We start from the raw sequence: 22237 nt of genomic DNA, 5'->3' as shown, positions 1-22237 counted from the left end.
GAAAACGTTATTTGTGTAGGTGTCAATTAGTCTGCAATTAACTTATATATAAAATTCAGTCCCCATAAAATCTCTAGGTAATGCCAATAAAATGATCAGAACACTAAAATTACTTGGGAAAAGCAATGTTCGAGGACAGGGACATTCTGAAAAAAAGAGAGTAAAAGGGAAATTAGCTCTATGAGAAATTAAATGCTCAATCATAACCACAGCTTGCTACTATCTCAGGAAGAGTTAGATTAGTGCACCAGATCAGAGAGGCCAGAAGCAGACTTAAACATAAAGGGCAATTTAGAATATGATAAAGGTCGGGGGAAATTGGTTGATGACGCCCCAATCAACAGTGCTGGAACTACTGACTGGCCGGGGGTGAGCAGGGAAAAATAAAGCTGGGTTCCTATCTTATTCTTACCACCCAAATAAATTTCAAGTGCAGTAAGTATGTATATTTCACGGATGAAATCTAGAATTATTAGAAAAAAAAGTGGAATAATTTTTAAAACATTTCTAAACGGAGAAGGCATTACATAATACCCCAAAGCCAGGAAACACTTTATGCTTCATCAGATAAAATTTAGAGATTTTTTTTTTTTTTTACATGGAAGGAAAAACCCATAAATTAAAAAAGTAGATATCAAACTGGGAAATCATTGAAACATGTAGTAAAATGTCAATTTACCTAATATATAAAAATCCTTATGAGTCAGTAAATGACCAACAGACCAATGGGAAACAATATGAATGTACAAATAATTCTTTGGTCAAGGAGTATCAATAGGCAGTTCAGAGAAAAATACATACAAGTGACTTATGAACAAAGATACTTAATCTCACTCATGATTAACAAAATCCAAATTAAGACAACAAAACCACTTTTCAAATACAGTATAGCAAGACTTAGAAGAATATTATAATGTACTGTGTTGATGAGGGTGTGGGGAAAAAGACATTCATATCTTATGGAATTGGAGGTATTAGGTCACTGGAGGGTGATTTGTAATACAATCAAAATTAAAAATACATCCCTTGACTTGACAAAATAATATGTATAAAGCTATTCATATGGAAATAAAAGATGGGAAAAATAACCATTAGATCAAAAAAACCTGTAACTAATATTTTATTTGACGAGCTATATAGATGTGCTTGGTGCTTTACAGAAAAGCAGAATTTGGATCATTTGCAGGAAAAGCACACATCAGAAGAGATGATAATTATTTTTTGGATTTGAATAAACATCTGTGTTGGTCATTGAAGAGAACAAAAGACACAAAAGATAATAAGAAATTAGGTATCAGAGATTAAACAAATTAATCACGCAATCTTAGCATCAGGAGGAAAAAAGGGATCAGCTTAGAAATAATTAAGATATAAGAGCTGGAAAGATTATTTTAAGTGCTTGCAGGTGGTAAAGAAAACCACTACCAGCTTGTAATTATGATGGAAACTGAATAGATAAATGCAGTTTTTAAATGTTCATCATAATTCTTTCACATGTGCATACATAAAAATATTTTATCTTTAGATGGCAGAAAAATAATTTGGAACATAGGTAAGAAACCACGTCACTAAAAACCAGAGCAAGAGAGAAAGGGGTGTCTTTAGAAATCAAACGCTCTGTTTTCAGTGGTAGAGCGTCTGATGTGGCAAGTAGATGCCTTTGTTCTTAGTTCATAGTACCTCGGCAGCCTGTGTATTCTGGATCTATCTGGGGCATGCGGTCGTTTCATTGAATGATGCTAAGTGCCATGTTCCAGCCAGTTCTAATTCATTTGGGTGAAGAGCCGCACTGCTGAGAGAGCTAGTTTTTCCAGCTGCTCCGTGAACCTGTGTGCCTCGATGGGACAGGTTTGGGTTTGGATTCCTGAATTCCTGACAGTTCTCAGAGGACTATTTTCTACTCAGTGCTTCTGCCCACTTCCCTCTCAGAAGGGCTGTGAGAATTCCTGGTCCAGAGCAGGAATCAACATCAGATGCAGGCTAGCTTTAGGTGGGGAGCCAGAAACTCAAGGTTCCAGTAACTCCTTATAATAATCTTTACACTAGACACTTTATGCAGAATGAAGCTCCAATACTTTGGTCGTCTGATGCAAACAACTGACTCATTGGAAAAGACCCTGATGCCGGAAAAGACTGAGGGCAGGAGAAGCAGGTGGCAGAGGATGGAATGGTTGGAAGGCATCACCGACACAATGGACATGAATTTGAGCAAACTCCAGGAGACAGTGGAGGACAGAGGAGCCTGGCGTGCTGTAGCCCATGGGGTCGCAAAGAGGTGGACACGACTTAGCGACTGAACAACAGCAACACATGAGAAGATTCCTAGGGAAATCAAATGACATCTTAAAGTGCCTTGCCAATCTTAATACTATCTTAATAAAAACCCACAATGTGGCCTTTGGTCTGATATATTCTGTATTCAATATTATGAATGTGATTTAAAAAAACAAAAACCCTAAGACTTAACACCAAAGCCTCATAAAACAGCTGGTATACAGTTTGGAGTTGTTCCTTAGTGCAGAAATTTGTGGCATCAGATTATTTTTTCTGTTTGTTTTGTTTTTACATTTTACAGACGTGCATTGCCATCTGTAGTCATCTTTCTGCTGGCAAATCCCTGCCATTCCAAGGAAATCAGCTCCCCTGAATCTGACAAAGAGAAAAAACAGAGCCCATGGTTCTGAGAGGTGAATCACAGCTACTGTCTGGTGCTCTGCAACCTGTACGTGAACCAGAACGCAGGGTCAGGGGTTACATTTTCTACTTTGTAACTCAAAGGACCAGAATGCGGTGGTTTAGAAACAGGCCGTACCTATTATCCAAAGGCGGAAAAAATTAGGCAGAAAAAGAACTGACTGGTCATTTCTAATAGAATGGAATTGGTTTAAGAAATCAACATAATTTTACCATTTCCCCCTATAAAAAAATGCACTCTCACAGTTCCAGGCCTTGTGTTTGTGATCACCCTGACATTCCTCCCAGTGATTGCCAAACTCCATGCACATGGGAATCATGTTTTTTGTCATATACATGTAAAACCTAAATATTGTTTACTTATTCTCATTAAATTGACCTGATTTCTTATTTAAACTAATGCAGTGATAAAACTTTATAACCCTACTAAGTACTTCTACGGCCTGTCAAGGCTCTAAACAGGAGCCTGCTCTTTATTAAAGGGTGAATAGGTTGGGTGAGAGAGCTGTTAAAGGCATGCCAGAACCAAATAGAGACTCTCTCTTTAATAAAATTAGAAGGACAGAAAAAGAAATGAAAAGGAAATAACTTCACATTATGCCACGTGATGATAGACCCACTTTCTTCACATAATGATCTGGCGAGCCCCTATCAAGGCCACCATGTAGCCCTGCTCCAGGAGCCACAGACTACAATGCAAATGCATCCTTTGTAGTTGTGCAGTGCACAGCCTGACCAACTGTGAATGTTTCTCACTTTAAAAAACACTGATTGAGCCTAACAGGTGTTAGAGAGGCAATGAGCAGCTCAGTCAGTAGTGTTCCAGAAGAGAAAAAAAATCTTATTACATAAAGGCAGCATACCTTGGAATCCATTCTGTCTTTATCATTTGATATCATCTAAGATATAAGAAAGAAATATAAGGGAGCAGAAAGAATGCAAGACCAAAGGGTGGATGTCTGGAATTCCAGTTTCCAGGTCTCTGCAAAGCAAATATTCCAGTGTGAGCATGAAGTGAAGAGCCCTTAGTTGTTCACTGGGTTGTGTTAGTTGCTGGGTCCTGTCCAGCTCTTTGTGACCTCATGGACTGTAGCCCACCTGGCTTTGTCCACGGAATTCTCCAGACAAGAATACTGGAGTGGGTTGCCATTCCCTTCTCCAGGGGATCTTCCCGACTCAGGGATCGAACCCAGGTCTCCTCCACTGCAGGCAGATTCTTTACCATCTGAGCCAGTGGAGAAGCCCCAGTTGATCATGAAGTTCCCTTTAATACTAAAGCCACAGATACCCTATCTTCACAGCAAGGGGCATGCTTTATTTTAAAATAAATGTGCATGCTTCATTTTAAAGCAGCATTTCCCCCCCTGATATCCTTCCAAATTAAGCTTGCAACGAATTTAAAAAAACTGAATAATAACTTGACATCTTCTTTCAGCTGAAGCTCCTTCTATGAAGATGCATTTTCATGGGATGCCTTGAGTCTGACCCCACACTGTGATTTCTTGTTTGTTCCAAGTGTGTTTTTCCAGTTGCCAGTAGGCAGACTAGTTTTCCTCAAGTACCAATAAAAACTCAGTCCCCATGAACTTTCTTGTGAAATGGTCAGAGGAGCCCAATCTTTGGCAAGCTCACTGCCATAGCCTTTCAATTTGGGATATCACCACAGAAGGGCCTCATTGTTTTTCATAAACTTGTTTCTGGGTATTTGCTGTTCTTTTCTTTTGGTAACCTTACTTTGAAGGGTTTGCCAAGAGGGCCATTATTAAGCTCTCTTATTTAGTGATTGAGTGATTCACCTGGGGGAGGTTTTACATCTCTGGCCATCTTACCCTTAAAGTATCTGATTTAACTGGTCAGGGGTGCGGCCTGGAAGTCAGGGGTTTGAAAAGCTCCCTAGGTGATGTGAAATGCATCTGCGATAGAGGCGAGTGCTTTTGACTTTGTTGTGCACATGATAAGTCATGCGGGGAATCCGGCCAAAATGTGGTGCCGATTCAGTGGGTCTGGGATAGGGCCTGGGCTTTGCATTTCCAACAAGCTTCCAGGTGATACTCATACCGCTGGTGAGGACCACACTTTTCAAGGCACCAGATGACATGAATCTCCTTCCAAGCACCTTCTATTCAAACCAGGACTAAGGAGCTCTTCCTGTCCTGTACCTGCAAAGACTCAAGTAACACAGTTTACAGCTGGAAATGGCACCTTTGTGTATGCACTGTTGTTTTGTTCCTGAATATCTGATAGTGAGGCTTCTGAATCATACAAGAAAGATTATCCAGGAAAGCAAAACCCCGGAATCAGAATTCAGAGTGACGAATTTAGGTTCACAAGAACTAGGCTGCAATTGTTGATGTGAGGACCTACTAAGAACTCCAGAGTTGGTATGAAGTTTACTTTAAGCCAAGGATATTTGGGATTTGACAAACGCAGAAAGAAATCTTTTGGGAACTTCCCATATCAGACTACAAATAGAATGAGACCATAAATCTCCTTTTCTGGGAGCCTTTAAGTCCCAGGAAGGAGGCCAAGAGCAAAGCTACCCAAGATCACCCTTTCCAGGGGAGGTTTTATGGCCTTGAAAAGGACAAAGACCATTCACGCTGGCATGAACAAACATTATCACAAACTTTATCTCCTGTTTTTCCTTTAGAAGCCCATTTGTTCTTCCCAGAGGTTTCCCCCACCTTCTTTTTCTCTGCGAAGAAAGGAGAAGTAGAGGGAAAGTTTGGCCTCCTAGACACTAAGGCTCTGGGGTCTGATATTAAGTAATTCTTCCCTTGTATCTTTCTTTCTCTGCCCCTCGTCCAGCCCCCAACCCCCATTCTTTCTTTTTCCCACTCACCTAAAAGAAAAAAAAATGTTACCCAAACAAGCCTTCTGTATTACATTTCATAAGTGGTTTTCTGTTCTCTTAATAAAGTTTGTGAGATGGAGACACATATTTCTTTATAAGCATTTATCCATTACAGAAATTAACCTGGAATTCCAATTGCAGAATAAACTATGTTGATGAGATTCATATAGCAAATGGTAAACACCAAGCAAGAACTTTCTGCCCAAGTAGAAACAGAAAATTTCTGCAAATGGATCTCAGGCCACCATAATACCTGGGTTATACACTATGATTTGAACACTGAAATGTTCCCTATACACATTACTACATCAATCAGAAGAATGAAAGTGTCACGTATAAAGCATGATTTTTTAAAAAATAAATGAACTTGGGACTTCCCTGGTGGCCCAGTGGCTAAGACTGCATTCCCAATGCAGGGGGCCCAGGTTTGATCCCTGGTCAGGGAACTAGATCCCACACACCACAGCTAAGGATACTGTGCACTGCACGGTAAACAAACATGAAAACAAACAACTCAAACTTTGGCCTTTACAACTGGATCTCACAGACCATCAAGCAAATAATTTGCTAACTAAGGCAAGAACGAATACGAACTCCCATTAGACCAAAGGAGCATCTAGAGGCTTTTGAAACTGATTTCTTGGCAGCGGACGGAGACCACACACATTGATGGCCTCAAGTGGTGAGAACCTGTAACAGCCTAGGAACCTGCCTGTTTCAAAGCTAGGCCTTGTCTCCACCCACCCTGGCATTTGGAAGACTATCTGAGAAGTCTGTTCTCCGCAGCCCTGACAAGGCCTTGTCCCATCTCGTATCTTCACTACTTTTCTTCTTGCAGCACCAGGCCTGCTTTCCTTTGTTCAAGCCAGCCCACGAGGAAAAGCCAGCAGCTGTGTCATCCTAGCAATACTCATAGAAGGGAATTCTTTTTAAGTACTCCTGGCACACAGCACCCTCTCCATGGTATTGGAACCCATGTGTGAGGAACAAAGAGGACTGTTTAGTCTGTCTATTCTGACAACGGGGCAATTCTGGCTTCTTTTTGAAGCTTCACAACGCTTAGCAGGCAAATCCTGGTAAGAATTCATGATGACAAGAGCTTCCTGGAAGCTGATAAATAACTGTATTTGGGGGTGGAATATGTATAATAAGCAATCAAACACACGATGTTTCCATGATGAACTGTTACAAATCAGAACCTAGGGTCGGGAAGGACCAGAAAGCCAGAAAGACTGGACATTCACACATCACAGCAAGCTGTGTCTAATATAATAAAAGCAACCACTTTGTTAGTGTTTAGCTTTGCAGCTAAACTTCTGTCCAGTTTGCTCCGTGTCGATGGCTCACTCTGCCAAGTGTTAAATCCATCATCTTGCAAGGAATTCTCTAAGTTAGGTCTTGATTTCAGATGTGGGGAGACTGAGGAACAAGGTTAAGAAAACTGCTGGGCAGAGGCAGTGATGGTATCAGACCCAGGCCTCCCGCCCCTGCCTCGCCCCTTCCTGTCTTGGGCATCAGCAAAGGTCAGCCATCACTCTGGAGACTCATCAGGAGGTCTGGAGGTGTCTCAGAGATCTCGCCCACTTCATACCTTAGGGCTGAAAAGCAGAGACTTGGAGAGCCTTACTCAAGCAGCCCGACCATCTGGTAGAGTGAGGAGGGGGACCCATGGGCTCCCCACCACTCAGAGCCATGTGGACACTGAATCTGCATCCAATTAATTTTGCAGCCAACCGCTGCATCCCTTCATTTTAGTGCTATTCTTTCAAATGACCAGTATTATTATCTGCAGAAGTGGTAAAAATCCACTGAGCTTTCTTAGCCTACGTGCGTCCCTAAAGCCTGGAAGGTTACAGGGTTGTCTGATACATACATGGTTGGGAGAGGAATCTGTACAGTTCTAGGTAATCTTTTAAAATTAGAACGTGGATGGTGGGGCTGCAAGACAGCTGAATCACAAAGGCAGAAGCAAGGAAGTGATTTGATCAGAAAATCCGACAGTCACGTTGAAGATATCCATTTAGGCATCTCATTATTTCCTTTAAATGCAGAAGAGTCAATAATGTTATACTCCTTCCCTTCAACTTATTTACCTTCTGGCCCTGAGCAAGAATACAGTGGTACGTTTTGAGCCTTGGAGGAGCTAAGTACTTTGTGTTCACACGCTCCTTCACTTCCTTAATCCCCCAACTACGTCACCAGCAATGGTCTGTTAATTCCCATTTTACAGATGAGAAGACTGAGGCTTAACGAAAGAAAGCATCCCATCCAAGACAGGGCTTTGGACTTTACCTGAATCCAGGTGGTCCAAGTGCCAGGGGTCGGTGGCGGACGACATGGGTGACAGGGTGAGCGGGGAGGCCCCGCAGTTGGATTCCACCAGCTCGCCCTGGATGTGCACGTGAGCTGAGGCGTTGGTCTGCCTCAAGGCCGCCTTGAGAGGGGCGATTTGGTTGAACTGGACTCTGGAGAGGCACCCGGTGAATCCCGGGGTGTTGTACTTGTGGATCTCTTGGTCGATCTTTCCTGTTTCTAAAAGAGAAAGAAAGAGAAAGGAAAAATCATGTCGCGCTCACCAGATCACATACTCTCGTCTTGGAATGTGTGTGTCCAAATCTCACTCTTGGCTTTCAGTTTAAGATATTATGTTCTTTTGGATGAAACATTAATGACTTGATAAGGCTTTAGGGCTGGAGACTTCACTTTAAAAGGACCTTCTCTGTCACTGGAGAACGTTGTAAGAAGGGTAAGACTATATTTGCTAAAATAAAATACATTCCTAATTACCTTCCAGTTACTTGAGATGTTGCTGAAACTAACAACACTCACTTGACTCTGACTGACTTTTCTCCTCTTTTCTGATGCTTCAGTGACTCATATATACTGAACCTGGTATATATACCTCCTTCCCAGACCGTAGCTTATAGTTTCCTTTTGCACCTCTTATTTTCTTCTTTTTTAAAAAAAAAAGAAAAAATGATTCCTACAGCCTATAATCCCAGAGAAGGGAATGGTAACCCACTCCAGTATTCCTGCCTAGAGAATGCCATGGACAGAGCTTGGCGAGCTACAGTCCCTGGGGTTGCAAACAGTCGGTTGGACATGACTAAGTGATTAACACACACACACACAGCCTATAATCAGGCATTTTCTTTCTTTAGAATCCAGTCCTCTGGGAATTCTGAGGCTTCCAGAATCCCAGCTAGTGTGGGAAGAGCGTTTTGAGAGTCAGGAAAGTTTCCTAACTCAATCACAAACACACAAATGCATTTAAGAATCATCACCTCCCCAAACCTGTAAGTTCAGCCTCTTCTCCTACACTAACATTCAAATCAGGGGTGAGTCTGGGTGGGGGCATTTCCAAAGTACTGTTTGAATTAATATAAACACACACTGGGACTTCTCTAGCGGTCCAGTGGCTAAGACTCTGCACTCCCAATGCAGGAGGCTCCGGTTCAACACCTGGTCAGGGAACTAGATCCCACATGCCACAACTAAAACCTGGTGTAGCCAAATAAATAAATAAATAAAAAGAAATCACATGGGCTTCCCTGGTGGCTCAGATGGTAAAGAATCTGCCTGCAATGCAGGAGATGCAGGTTTGATACCTGGGTCAGAGAGATCCCCTGCAGAAGGGAATAACAACCCACTCCAGTATTCTTGCCTGGAGAATTCCACGGACAGAGGAGCCTGGCTGGCTACAGCCCATGGGGTCGCAAAGAGTCGGACATGACTGAGCGACTAAGCACCCCCCCACACACATCTTCATACCAGTTAAGCAAAAGCAAGTGTCTTCTTGACCATGGCCCTGGATTCTAGAACCTACCAAGCAGAACGAGTGCTGGAGTCCTAGACTCTCCTACTCCTCCTATTCTGTGGTTCTTATCAGTGTGGTTCCTGGACCAGCACCATTAGCATCACCTGGGAAGGTGTTAGCATCACCTGGGAAGGGTGGGGCCCAACCCTTGGCACATCAGCATGCCCTCCAGGTGATCCTGATATGGTTAAGGTCTGAGAACCACAGTTAAACTATGGGCAATGATGGTGCAGGGCTGTGAACCCAGGGGGTGGGCAGCCAGCTCTCCAGAGAAGAGCACAGAGCTTGTATTCCGGGTGGGAGACTATGCTAACATGATGATGACCTTTTAAATACAAGGACGAGGATGTGAGCTAGTCACCCTTCCACTTGAACTGTGGAAAATAAAGACTTTGGAAAACAGGAGCTAGATACTTCTTTAAAATGCTGGATTCAGAGCAGGTGATGTCTCTAATGGGGGGAATGAATACAGGTGAAATAGTCTTGTATAAAAATTTACTCCCCCATTAATTAAAGAATAAATCAGTGGTGAAGGGAGCTTTCAGACCTTGAGGGCACAAGAAATGAATGTATTGATTATTCGTCACATTAAAAAATCAGTGTATTGACTGACTTGCACTAGTCCCATGTAAATTTTGATTAGTAGAAGAGATGACAACAGGGGTGACGATGATGAAGACAGTAATCCTGGGGATGCTAATAGGGTCTCACTTAGACAAGTACATAAAGAAATTTTAATTAATGATTCTCCATATTTTCCTCCTGCTGCAAATTTCAGTCTGTGACTCAGAGCTAAAGCACATTCCATTTAAGATGGAGAGGCAGGGTGCACCCGCCCTGTGTACAAAAGTCCTGCCATCAGGACATGCCCTGAGGGTTCCTCTGATGACCAGGAAGAGGCTCTGGTCCCACCCACACCTGTGCTGGCTTGCTCCTCTCTTCCTCCCTTGCTTTTTCCTCAAGGCTTGCAGGCTACACGGTGATCCATTCTTTGGCTCCTTGTCTATCGTCAGAATTTCTGGTATTTGGTTTCCGCCCCCTCCCTCCGCATTGGCTCAGACGGTAAAGAATCTGCCTGCGATGCAGGGGACCTGGGTTTGATTCCTGGGTTGGGAAGATGCCCTGGAGAAGGGCATGGCAACCCACTCCAGTATTCTTGCCTGGAGAATCCCATTGGCAGAGGGGCTGGCAGGCTACAGTCCACAGGGTCGCAAAGAGTCAGACACGACTGAGTGAGGAACACTCACAGCCTCCCTTCAGCCATCTGCCTTCCCCTGGACCATCCTCACACCAAGGAGACCCGCGAGGACTCTGATCCCAGGGTGCAGAGGAGGAACTCAGCTCCCCGCTATCTCTCTGGCTTCATCCGTGGTGGCAGCACCACAATAAATAGCCACTGGTGGCAGGAAGCTGGGAATGACCTCAGCTCCACCAGCTGCTTCCTGCCAATTAAAGGAGGGTCACTTTGGCCTATCCAGCTTTGGAGTAGGGTTCCAGAAGGAAGATTCTGGGACTGGTGGCTACTGCCATCTTGTGGGACTTCAGGTCAGTTCCATTCAACTCACTTCATCACAGGTACTGGCCACATGACGCAGAAGCAGGAAGGTAGACAAATACAAGGATTCACCCTCAGCAGCATTCCTCCAGGGGATCTTCCCCACCCAGGGACACAACCTGCGTCTCTTACATCTCTTCTATTGGCAGATGGGTTCTTTACCACTAGCGCCACCAGAGAAGTGGAGGAGGGCATGGCAACCCACTCCAGTATTCCTGCCCAGAGAATTCTGTGGACAGAGGAGCCTGGTGGGCTACAGTCCATGGGGTCGCAAGAGTCGGACACGACAGAGCAACTTAGCATGCATGCATGCACGCACGCACGCACCCTCAGCAGCCCACAACCTCGCTGGGGAAGAAGGATACAACCCACTAACTCGACTTGTGAACACAAGCTGTCCAGTAACAAGTCAGTTATTTGTTGAACCCTTAAAATGTGCTCAATGTCCCATGCCAATTGGACATTTAATTCCTAGAAATACCCTTGAAGGAGGGAGCATTGCTGTCTCTGTGTAATGTGTGAGGCAATGAGGCTTAAGATCCACCCCCTGCTGAGGCCAGGCAGACCCCAGGGCTTCAACCTCTACAATGTTCTGAGCAAACCTTATGCTTGGTAAAATGATTAAAGTCTGTCCCCTGGAGGAGGATATGGTAACCACTCCAGTATCTTGCCTGGGAAATCCCATGGACAGAGGAGCCCGGTGGGCCGCGGTCCATGGGGTTACAGAGAGTCGGACACGTCTGAGTGACGGAGCACGCACCTGGTAAACCAGGGGGGCAGGTTTGCATGGGGTTCTGGAAAGCACTTCAGGAGGAGTAACACTGCAGCTAGGGTTTTTTTGGGTTTTGTTTTTGGTGATAAGAACACGTAACATAAAATTTACCCTCTTAACAAATGCTTATGTATACAATACAGTCTTGTTAAACTTACAGGCACTCTGGGACTACTTCTTCTTACATAAGTGAAAGTATGCACCTTTGACCAACATCGCCTGATCCAACCCCTCACCCCAGCCCCTTGAAACCATGATTTCACTCTTGGCTTCTACGACTTTGACTATTTCAGGTGCCTTATGTAAGTGGGATCAAGCAGGATTTATTCTTCTGTGTCGAGTTTATTTCATGTAACATAATGTCCTCTAAGTTCATCCATTAGGTAGCAAACGGCAGGATTTCCTTCTTTTTTAAGGCTGAGTGATACTTCACCATATGTGTATATTTTATTTTCTTTATCTGGTCCTCTGTCAATGGATATTTAGGTTGTTCCCAGGCCTTGGCTATTGTGAATAGTGCTGCAAGGAACATGGGAGTGCAGATATCTGTTCAAGGTCTTGATTTCAATTCTTTGAACATACCCAAAAGCAGAATTGCTGAACCCCATGGTAGTTCTATGTTTAACATTTTGAGAAACCTCTGCACTGCTTTTCATAGTGGCTAAACAATTCCCCATTCCCACCAACTTCTCCTGATCCTCACCAATGCTTGTTATCTTTTGTAGAACTAGGTTTTGGGAATGAAAGGAAAGAGAACTGCAGGTTGAGTCTGCTCTGAGGTTTTGGTTCTGGGACCTAGAGGCCTTAAATGAGGTCAGAACTCAAGGTCAGATTGGGAAAGACCTTGAACATTGCGTTAAGATGTTTGTATTTCAGTAAGAAACTCAATGATATTTTAGCTGCAGGGGATTGTGGTGGGAACTACATTAGGTATTAGATTAGAAAGATAATTCTAGAGGAGCACAGACGTTGCTCTGAGTAGGTCTGCCAACACCCTGGGCAAAGACAGGGGTTCTTCTCTTTGCAGTAGGGCCAAGGCAGAGCTACGCTGTGGATAAAGGGCCCCACTCTTCACCAGCATCCTCTTGTCTTTGCCCAGCCACTGAAGAATCTATAGAGACTCCGTTTTGGATTTGTTTCTTCTGCTAGCGAGGTGGGTAAGAAACTTCTGATCCTGGCTACCTTTCACATGGTCCTTGACACAGTTTCCTCAACTTTCAGATGGATAGGCTTGGGGCTTCCCTGGTGGTCCAGTGCCTAAGACTCCTCCCTCCCAAGGTAGGGAGCCTGGGATTGACCCCTGGTCAGGGAAGATACCCACATGCCAAAATTATAAGAGCCGTGCAGTCAAATAAATAAATGAATATTTTTAGAAAGGGCAAGCTTTTGATCACACCCCAGAAAATGAGTAGTCTCACAGCTGTATATACCTGATGGTTCCCAATTCACTGCGGGGTCCCCACTTCTTAGAGAGCTGCCCTCCCCTGTTTCCTTCTGACCTCAGGAGGGGTAAGTGACACAAGGCAGATGGCCAGAGGGGATCCCAAGGCAGGTGGTTCTGACAATGACCAGGAACCAGGGGAGCAGAGGGAGGCAGGGGCTCTAGGGGCCAGGCTCTGCTTTAGCTTTTCCCCGCCTGTGCTTTCTCTCTTTTGGGGAAAATCCCCAGCGTTTCAACTGTTGTTCTTTTCCTAAAGGGCGGCTGGGTCAGAAAGACAAGGGCTCTGATGCCCAGGAAAGCAGAACCAATACTTTCAAGCCTGGACAGTGTCTGGATGTGCTTCTAAAGACCCTTGGCTGAGACCCGTTCCCCTTGGGGCCACGAATGCAACAGATGCTCTTGTCTCTTCAGGGCCAGATAGTTCCAACTCTGGACCATGTGATAATGACATTAAGAGCTTCCACTACAAACCAAAATTGTTTGGTACTGGGTTGAGTACTGTGTTGAATACTTTACAAAAGTACTTTTGAGGTACTGTGTTCAGTACTTTACAAAATTATTTATTTATTTGGCTACAACAGGTCTTAGCTGCGGCACAAGGGACCTGAGTTGTGGCCTGTGGGATCTAGTTCCCTGACCACGGATCGAACCCAAGGCCGACTGCCTTAGGAGCACGGAGTCTTAGCCACTGGATCACCGGGGAACTCCCTGTTTAGTACTTTTTAAGCAGTATTCCACTGTTTTCTAACAGCCCTGTGAGCCAAACAGGATTATCCCCACTTCACAGATGGGATGCTTTTGAACTATGGTGCTAAAGAAGACTCTTGAGAGCTCCTTATCAAGCCAGTCAATCCTAAAGGAAATCAGCCCTAAAAGAAATCAATCCTAGATACGCATTGGAAGGACTGATGCTGAAGCTGAAACTCCAATACTTTGGCCACCTGATGCGAAGAACTGATGTGAAGATCCTGATGCTGGGAAAGATTGAAGGCAGGAGAATAAGAGGGCGGCAGAGGATGAGATGGTTGGATGGCATCACTGATTTGATGGACATGAGCTTGAGCAAGCTCCGGGAGTTGGTGATGGACAGGGAAGCCTGGTGTGCTGCAGTCCATGGCGTCACAAACAGTCGGACATGACTGAGCAACTGAACAACACCACAGATGGGAAAACTGAGGCTTGGAGAAATTGAGGTTTTGTCAATGAATGAACATTTATGTTTCATACAAAAAAGCAGAGAAGTCAGATGTTTCATATTCTCAATTCCTCCCTGAAAAAGAGACTATATTATGGAGTTTTATATTCATTTGGATTTCGGGCATTTCTATCGAGGGACTCTTCATAAGAATGGCACAGTGAGGTTTCAGTTTTAAAAAATTTAAATGGCTCTTAGAGACTCCTTTAAGACCATTCACTGTTCGTTAGTGAGTGGGCCAACAATAAAGACTTTCCCAAATGCTGTGAACTGATGTCAGAGCCTTTCCAGCATCGGTTAAAGCACCAGCAAGTTCAGTAAACACTTGTCTGGGATAAAAATCTATACTATTTAAGAATATCCAAGAAATGACAGTAACACTATCACTTTAGTGCCTTTGAGCTCATTAAAAGTAAATTATGTTAATCTGTGAAATTGATGGCACTGGTGTTCTACTGAAATCAAATATTAAAATATGATTTACTGTAAGAAGCTACCTTTTGTGTGGCGATGTCTTGGCTGAGGGCTAATCTGGGGGAAAACCTGCTCAAAGCATGCAAATTTCAGAAATGCAGCACAGTCACTTCTGAAATTAAGTTCTCAAGCTGTCGTTAGTACTTTAATGTCTTGTATTCATAGTGATATGGGTTATAGAAAATAGCCCATTTAAAATACTGATGCAATTCCAGGTGAAATCTTAAAATGAAATGCTCTTGACAATACTTTTAAGGAGGGTGCAGCAATTACACCGCAAGGCATTAGCATGCCTTCCAGGCTCTTTCTTACTCAGTTGCTGAATAAGAGTGACAGGCAGGGGTGTTTGAGAAACGAGAAGAGGAAAAGGCACTTGAGGAGCGAGAAATGCTGGGAGAAGGAAGCCAGCCCGGTCGAGGACCCTACTGTTCGAGGACCTGGAGGACACCCAGGAGCCTCCTCAGCGATGGGACACGCATTCTAATCCGACTCACAGAGACATTTCTCATTTCCCTTCAAGACGATTCAAAATGCATCTATGTAGTCTTTTTGAGTATCACATGAGATCTATTCACTGGGTGATTTTTGTTGGGCTTTACAATTTTTAGAATTTTCTATCAATATCCCTTTCTTGGAGGGATGTGATGTTATGAAATATGAAATATCACCATTAACTTAATGTCTTACTTTTTATGAAACAGAGCCAAGAGCTCTTAGAAGGCTGATGAGACCTGATGTGGGTTTTTGCTAAGGCTATGCTGTGTGCCCCTCACTGTACCAGGGGCTGAGGGGGTCAGCCTTTTAGAATTTGGGGGATCAGAACAGGGTGGCAGAGCTCCCCTTTACTATGCAGAGACTGCAGTTACCATAGGCCCAAAGCATCACCCCTCCTCTAGTCCGACCCTCAACTCTTGGGAGGAATACATCCCACTGATAGCACTGGAGGTGGTTAAGGTTACTCACGGACTGGATGTTAAATAACATCCAATCTCAGGGTGACAAAGTTAATTCCTCTCAATTTTCTTTCCTTCCGTCAAAGATAGGGTCTTAGGTCTTCTCTGGTTGGGACTGGACTGTGTTTTCCACCACCCATACCTGCTATGTTCCCCTTTTAACAAAGAAAGAATGGATCTGGACACTTCTGGAGGCAAAAGTGTAGAACTTCACATAATTTTCATAGAATATATTTTTATCACCGCCTTGTCATTATAGCAAGCACTATGGGTATTTCATTTCATGGGCGCATCACAAAATTTCCAAAGGAAGTTATAAGCATTTTCCTTTTAGCATGCATGCCAAGTTGCTTCTTTCGTGTCTGACTCTTTGCAACCCTATGGGCCATAGCCCACCATGCTCCTCTGTCCATGGGATTCTCCAGGCAAGAACACTGGGTGGGTTGCCATGCCCCCCGCCAGGCAATCTTCCGGGATCTTCCGGGATCGAAGCCGTGCCTCTTACATCTCCTGCATTGGCAGGTGGGCTCTTTAACACTAGCGCCACCTGGGAAGTCCTTTTAGCACAGATTTAAGCTTCCCAGATAGCTCAGTTGGTTAAAGAATCTGCCTGCAATGCAGGAGACCCTGGTTCGATTTCTGGGTAAGGAAGATCTGCTGGAGAAGGGATAGGCTACCCACTCCAGTATTCTTGGACTTCCTTTGTGGCTCAGCTGGTAAAGAATCCACCTGCAATGTGGGAGACGTGGGTTCGATCCCTGGATTGGGAAGATCCCCTGGAAAAGGGAAAGGCTACCCACTCCAGTATCCTGGCCTGGAGAATTCCATGGACTATATAGTCCATGGGGTCACAAAGAGTCAGACTGAGTGACTCTCACTAAGTAAAAAATGGTTAAGTCCATTTAAAGAAAAGTACTAAGTAAATAACAGTAATGTAGGTAAACGGAAATGGAAAATATGTAACCGGAAATGGTGAAAACTACACCATTGGTCCTCAACCCCTTGATTCTTGGTGTTAGTGGCCTCTGTTCCCTTCACATGGAATTCCACCCTCCTCCCTGATAGCTGTGATTCTCCATCACTTAGAACACCACGGTCTCCCCGCCCTTCAAAAGGAGGGCTCCAAATGGCTCCCCCTCAGATCCTGCTCCTGGCTCTAACCACTTGGCCCAGGCGTGCTCCTTCCCTACCCTTATGGGCCAGAAACCTGAATTTGTGCCTCTACTGGACTTACAGTTTCCGTGAGAGCTAACGTCGCTCATTCAGTCCCTGTGTCCCACGGACAGTCTACACCTGGCCTGAAGCAATCAGCCGGTGACTGCTTGTTGACCACACTGAAACTCTACCTTAAACGTCCGTCATGTAGTTTGCTTGTGCCGGAAGGGCCGAGCACTCTGGAAATTTAGGCACAGCAAGGTTCACTGGGGGCCAGAGTTCATCAGCCTCAAGGGTAAAGAGCTGTGGAATGTGGCCTTGAAAGAGGAAGGGGAAGTAGTGAATTTAGATCCAGTAGATCACTATACATTTATTTCCAGAAGTACTATTACTTGGAAGTCTGTCCATCTCACTAAGAGTGCACTGGTCTCTGAAAATACTATTTTGTGGCTCTTAAACTGACTCTTTGGCTAAAGGTGAATATCCACTGTTACATAAACCCTCGAGAGCACAGTTATATGGGGCCTAATGAAATGAGTAGGAAGGGGGCTTGAAATCGCTGCCAGGCTGAAGATGTAAACAATCCTTGGGAAATCAGGCTGGGATGAGGTTGGTGAGCACTCATCTGGTATAGACTTGAAAACCCGAGCAGGTCCTGCAGGGCTGGCAGTCACCCTAGGTGGGGAGGGGACTCTCGGGTTAGTGCTGAGTACCTGGGTTTCACCTGAGAGTGTAGCTGGTGTGGGTATGAGGGTGGCTGCAAGCTTCCCATTTGGCCATAGCTGTAATAACGGGAGCCTGAATAGGTTTCAGAATTTACTATTCCTAGAATAAACAAATGGGAAATAACCAAAACAAAAAGATCCGCCCCCAAACCCCAACCAAAAAAGCCAAGAGCATTCATCTAAAAAAGCAAAATCAAACCAAATAAACCTCATTCCTCAATTCCAACATGATTAACTCATAAACACTAGGCAGGGCCCTGAAATGCTGGAATCCAGGTCCAGCCTCAGCTCCTGCCCTTACACAGGCAATGTGTTTTTATCAGCGATGTCTTGCTGACCAGCTGCCTTTCAGAAGATGAACAACTAGAATTAAATCCATATACATAATTGATGTATAAATTATGCACCCTGACATTTTATTAATCCCTGAAAGAAAGACACTAATGAGATTTCGTTGTATCTATTATATGCTTTTCTCTTTTATGAAGGAAGGCAGGACTAAGATATGCAGGTGTAATTTAAACAGCTCTTGACCTGTGACATATGCTAACTCAATTATAAGCGGCAATCTGCAGGCAGAAGCAGAATCTTCTATTCCTACTACAAGGTCTGTGTTATGTTTAAGTTTGTAAATCCTTTCCCAAGGATTGAGAAAATGAAGTTGTATTATTTTTCAGAAACATCAGTAACAAGAAATGTCTTAATGTGAAAATGGTAGCTCTTTTGCAAAGACAGAATATTACATTTGTATTTGTATAAACTGATTACAGTCCCTCAGCTTTGGGGGACAAATCTATATATATAGAAATACATATCTACGTCTCTATATATAAAGAATATAGATGTAAAGATATATAGATGTATGTGCACATATACATGTGTGTGTATATATGTATAGATATGTATATATAGATGTAGATATTTATATGTAGATATATAGATATATACAGGTATGTATGTGTATATATAGATGCTACTGCTAAGTCACTTCAGTCGTGTCTGACTCTGCGACCCCATCCCCGGGATTCTCCAGGCAAGAACACTGGAGTGGGTTGCCATTTCCTTCTCCAATGCATAAAAGTGAAAAGTGAAAGTGAAGTCACCCAGTCATATCCGACTCTATGCGACCCCATGGACTGCAGCCCACCAGGTTCCTCTGTCCATGGGATTTTCCAGGCAAGAGTACTGGACTGGGGTGCCATTGCCTTCTCCATATAAATATATAGACATAGATTAAAACTGTCATCCTCATTCCTAAAATCTAGCTTGAAAACTGCAAACTTACTATGATTGCTAGTTAATATAATACACTTGTTATGGCAGAAACCAACACAATATTGTAAAGCAATTAGCCTCCAATGAAGAGTAAATAAATTTAAAATATATAATACAGCTGTGATTTCAATATGAAGAGAATGATACGATCCTTGCTAAAAACAAAAGACGTAACATGGAGTCAATTATGCGAAGCTCCAGGTCACCAAACTGAGACTTAAACTTCATCACAGTATCGGCTCTGTCAGCAGTGGAATCTTAAACCAGTCCCTCAGGAATCACCTTATCAGTGCTGGTTAGGTAATCTGTTTGACCCATCACATTCTCTAAAGGAAAGTAACTTTGAAATAACCAACCTGTCTTTTTGCCAGTATAATCTCAGTGTTACCAGTCCTTTCAACCTATAAACAGACTTTCACTTTATGCAGCCTCTTACTGCTTTTATCTGCTAGATTGAAATGCTGCTGGTTCAAATCAATTTTTGCTCAAAACACTATTAAAATTTTTAACATGCCTCAGTTTATCATTTAAAATCCCTTAGCTGTTTCCAAAACAACAGACATTTGGCTTCACACAGAGGTCACACAATGAAATACGGTTTTCCACTTTTTCCTGAATGTTTTAGGTTGTCAGACGTGAGACAGAAAGCCGGGTGCCTTCTCCCTTTCCGCAGCCTCAGGTGCCCTGCCGACATGCAGGATTTTTCCAGGCAAAGAATAACAAGCTCTGCTGAAAGGGGGAGTCGAGGGGTACTGGGGAAATGGACACATTTTCAGTAGGTTTCCCGTATTTTTCTACGTTTGCTTCTTTTTGTCCCCCTTCTCCACAAGGATGGTGTTTAAAAAAATTAAGGCACATTTAAGACCTTTCAGAAAAGTGGACGTAACCGTCAGTCAAACCTCAGAGCTGCGTGCGGTGCTCTAGTTCATTAGAGATGCAGGCTGGTTTTACCTCTCACAGTCTCAGTAAACACAGGCTACATGCCCAGCTACCTGCTATTGGAGAACAGAACACACTTGTGTGGTCTGAAAGTCCCACCAGCTGGAAATGAAAGACTTTCTTCTTACTCATTGGGTTTTATTCCACGTTTGCTTAAGAAAAAATTATTTTAAGAATTATTTTATTTATTTTTGGCTGAGTCTTCACGGCTGCACGAGGGCTTTCTCCTTGTGGCTGAGTGGGGGCCGCTCTCTAGTGTCTGTGCACCAGCTTCTAATTGTGGAGCTCTGGCTCTAGGGTGGGCTCTAGTTGTGGCTGAATGGGCTTGGTTACTCGGAGGCATGTGGAATCCTCCCTGACCACAGACTGAACCAGCGTCCCCTGTATGGTAAGGCAGATTCTTAAGCACTGTTCCACCAGGAAGGCCTCTGTGTTTGCTTTTGAATTGTAATGTGTAAGCAGCAGAAATAGAATCCTGTGTGCAAAATGACAAAAGTGCATGCCCTGCTTCGGCTAAAACTTTTAAGCTTTGGAAAGCCCTACGGAACTGTAGCCAACACTATAAGGAAAGCGGGTGTCAGCTCCTAAGTTTCTTCCTTAGTTCTTCTCCCAAACATTGAAGAGCATTCCAGCCACGACCAGCCCACGGCCAACTGAAGCTAACTCAGCTTGGGGAGTAGGGGGATTTGGGGCAACCGGAAGAGGAGAGAGGGGTGCTGACCTATATACACTGAGAGCTGCATAAAGAAGTGCCGGCTAGGGACTCCCCTGGTGGTCCAGTGGCTAAGACTCCATGCTCCCAAATGCAGGGGGCCTGGGTTCCATCCCTGGTCAGGGAACTAGATCTCTTGTGCCACAACTAAGACCTGGTCAAGTCAAATAAATACATAAAAAACTAAAAAAAAAGAAGTACAGGCTAGGAAAAGCATCAGAAAAATTTGAAAAAACGAATGTATTATATCTCCCGATAGTGTCAAATTGAATGATTCAGTAAAATAAAAACTGGTTTCCTTCCGTCGTTCTCACTTAGTATTCTAATTCCTACCCCAGGAGGCCACTACAGCCATCTTACCCAAGAGAAGAAAATCCTTCAAGGATAGTGTAAATGTGAAAGTGTTAGGAAGCAGACACCGGGGCAGGGGTGGAGGGCAGGGGAGTTCCCAGGGTGACGAGACTGTTAGGAACACAGAGAGAGAAAGGGGAGCCTTCTGCCAGAAAGAGCCCTGGGGTGGGCCCCTCAATTTGCTCACCGTATTGCATAATAACGTAAGAAAGAACTCACACCTGGGGGCCTGATGTATGAAATGCCATCTGGAAGATGAGGCTGAACCCCGAACTGGACCGGATCAGCACTCGAATCTGAACTCTACAACTGTCACTGCCCAGGATGCCTCGGGGTCCCCTTGGGGGTCCAGGCCTGGATGCTGGAGTCAGGACGTGGCCAGGCAGGCCTATGGGTATCCGAGTGTATTCCCCGCACCAGCAGCTTTTCGTCCGAAGTTCCTCTAGAACCAACACCCTTATTTTCAGCTTGGAGTAGCAGCCTACGAGGCAGGGGAACACGGGCAGAGGCTATCAACATTCAGCATACTCTTAGTGTCTCACGACATTTTCATGGTCAAGGCAGGTCTGCGTGGGCTCATGATTCTAAGAGTAGCATTTAAAACATAGATTTATGAGGAGAAGAATAGTGGGGGAAATTTGGTCAATGGTGGATGCTGGCTTCTGCTCACAATGCTACTGGCTTCCCAGGTGGTGCCAGGGGCAAAGCACCCGCCTGCCAATGCAGGAGATGAGGGCGATGCGGGTTTGATCCCTGGGCTGGGAAGGCACCCTGGAGGAGGAAATGGCAACCCACTCCAGTGTTCTTGCCTGGTGAATCCCATGAACAGAAGAGCCTGGCAGGCTACGATTCATAGGGTTGCAAAGATTCGGACACGACTGAAGCGACTTAGCACGCGCATAGCACTGTAACTGAAGTCTCAGCCCCGTGTGGACTATGAGTTCCTCCCGATGGCTCTGGTCTAAACTATTTCAAGTGCAGAAACGAAGTGAGGGTAGGGCTGATGTGAAGAAGGTGCTGAGCCCGCATCTGTTGCCAATTTACCTAAATCAAGTGACTTCGGGGACTCAGGCGGGGTTTACAGGTCTGTTGATTTTCCTTTTCCTTTGAACGAAGGACTGGGGCTTCTCTGTGCGGTGTTTGCTCAGGGGGCCTTCATTTCAGCTCCGACTGTGCGAACTGCGTGCAATCTCCCAGCGGGGCACCTCTCTTATGCCGTCATTACCTCTCCTCTCCCAGCGGCCCGCACCTCCCCACCTCCCCGACAGCGCTTCTGTCTCCACTTCAGAAGGTGCAAATTACAGCGGCAGCAGCACCTTGAGAAA

The 22237-nt window shown here is 44.4% G+C and overlaps 1 protein-coding gene across 1 annotated transcript in view; it reads right to left on the bottom strand.

Moving 5' to 3' along the window:
- Window positions 1–22237, bottom strand: part of CNTNAP2 (contactin associated protein 2) — a 1529631-nt gene that overhangs the window by 24567 nt on the left and 1482827 nt on the right. Inside the window, exon 22 of the mRNA XM_065938525.1 lies at window positions 7841–8080. Coding sequence (XP_065794597.1) covers window positions 7841–8080 — 240 coding nt within the window. The remainder of the gene's footprint in view (window positions 1–7840; window positions 8081–22237) is intronic.

Source organism: Muntiacus reevesi, chromosome 6 (assembly GCF_963930625.1).
Source record: "Muntiacus reevesi chromosome 6, mMunRee1.1, whole genome shotgun sequence".
Classification (NCBI taxonomy): Eukaryota; Metazoa; Chordata; class Mammalia; order Artiodactyla; family Cervidae; genus Muntiacus; species Muntiacus reevesi.
The sequence above is the reverse complement of the archived record's forward strand: the minus strand, read 5'-3'. Positions and strand labels throughout refer to the sequence as shown.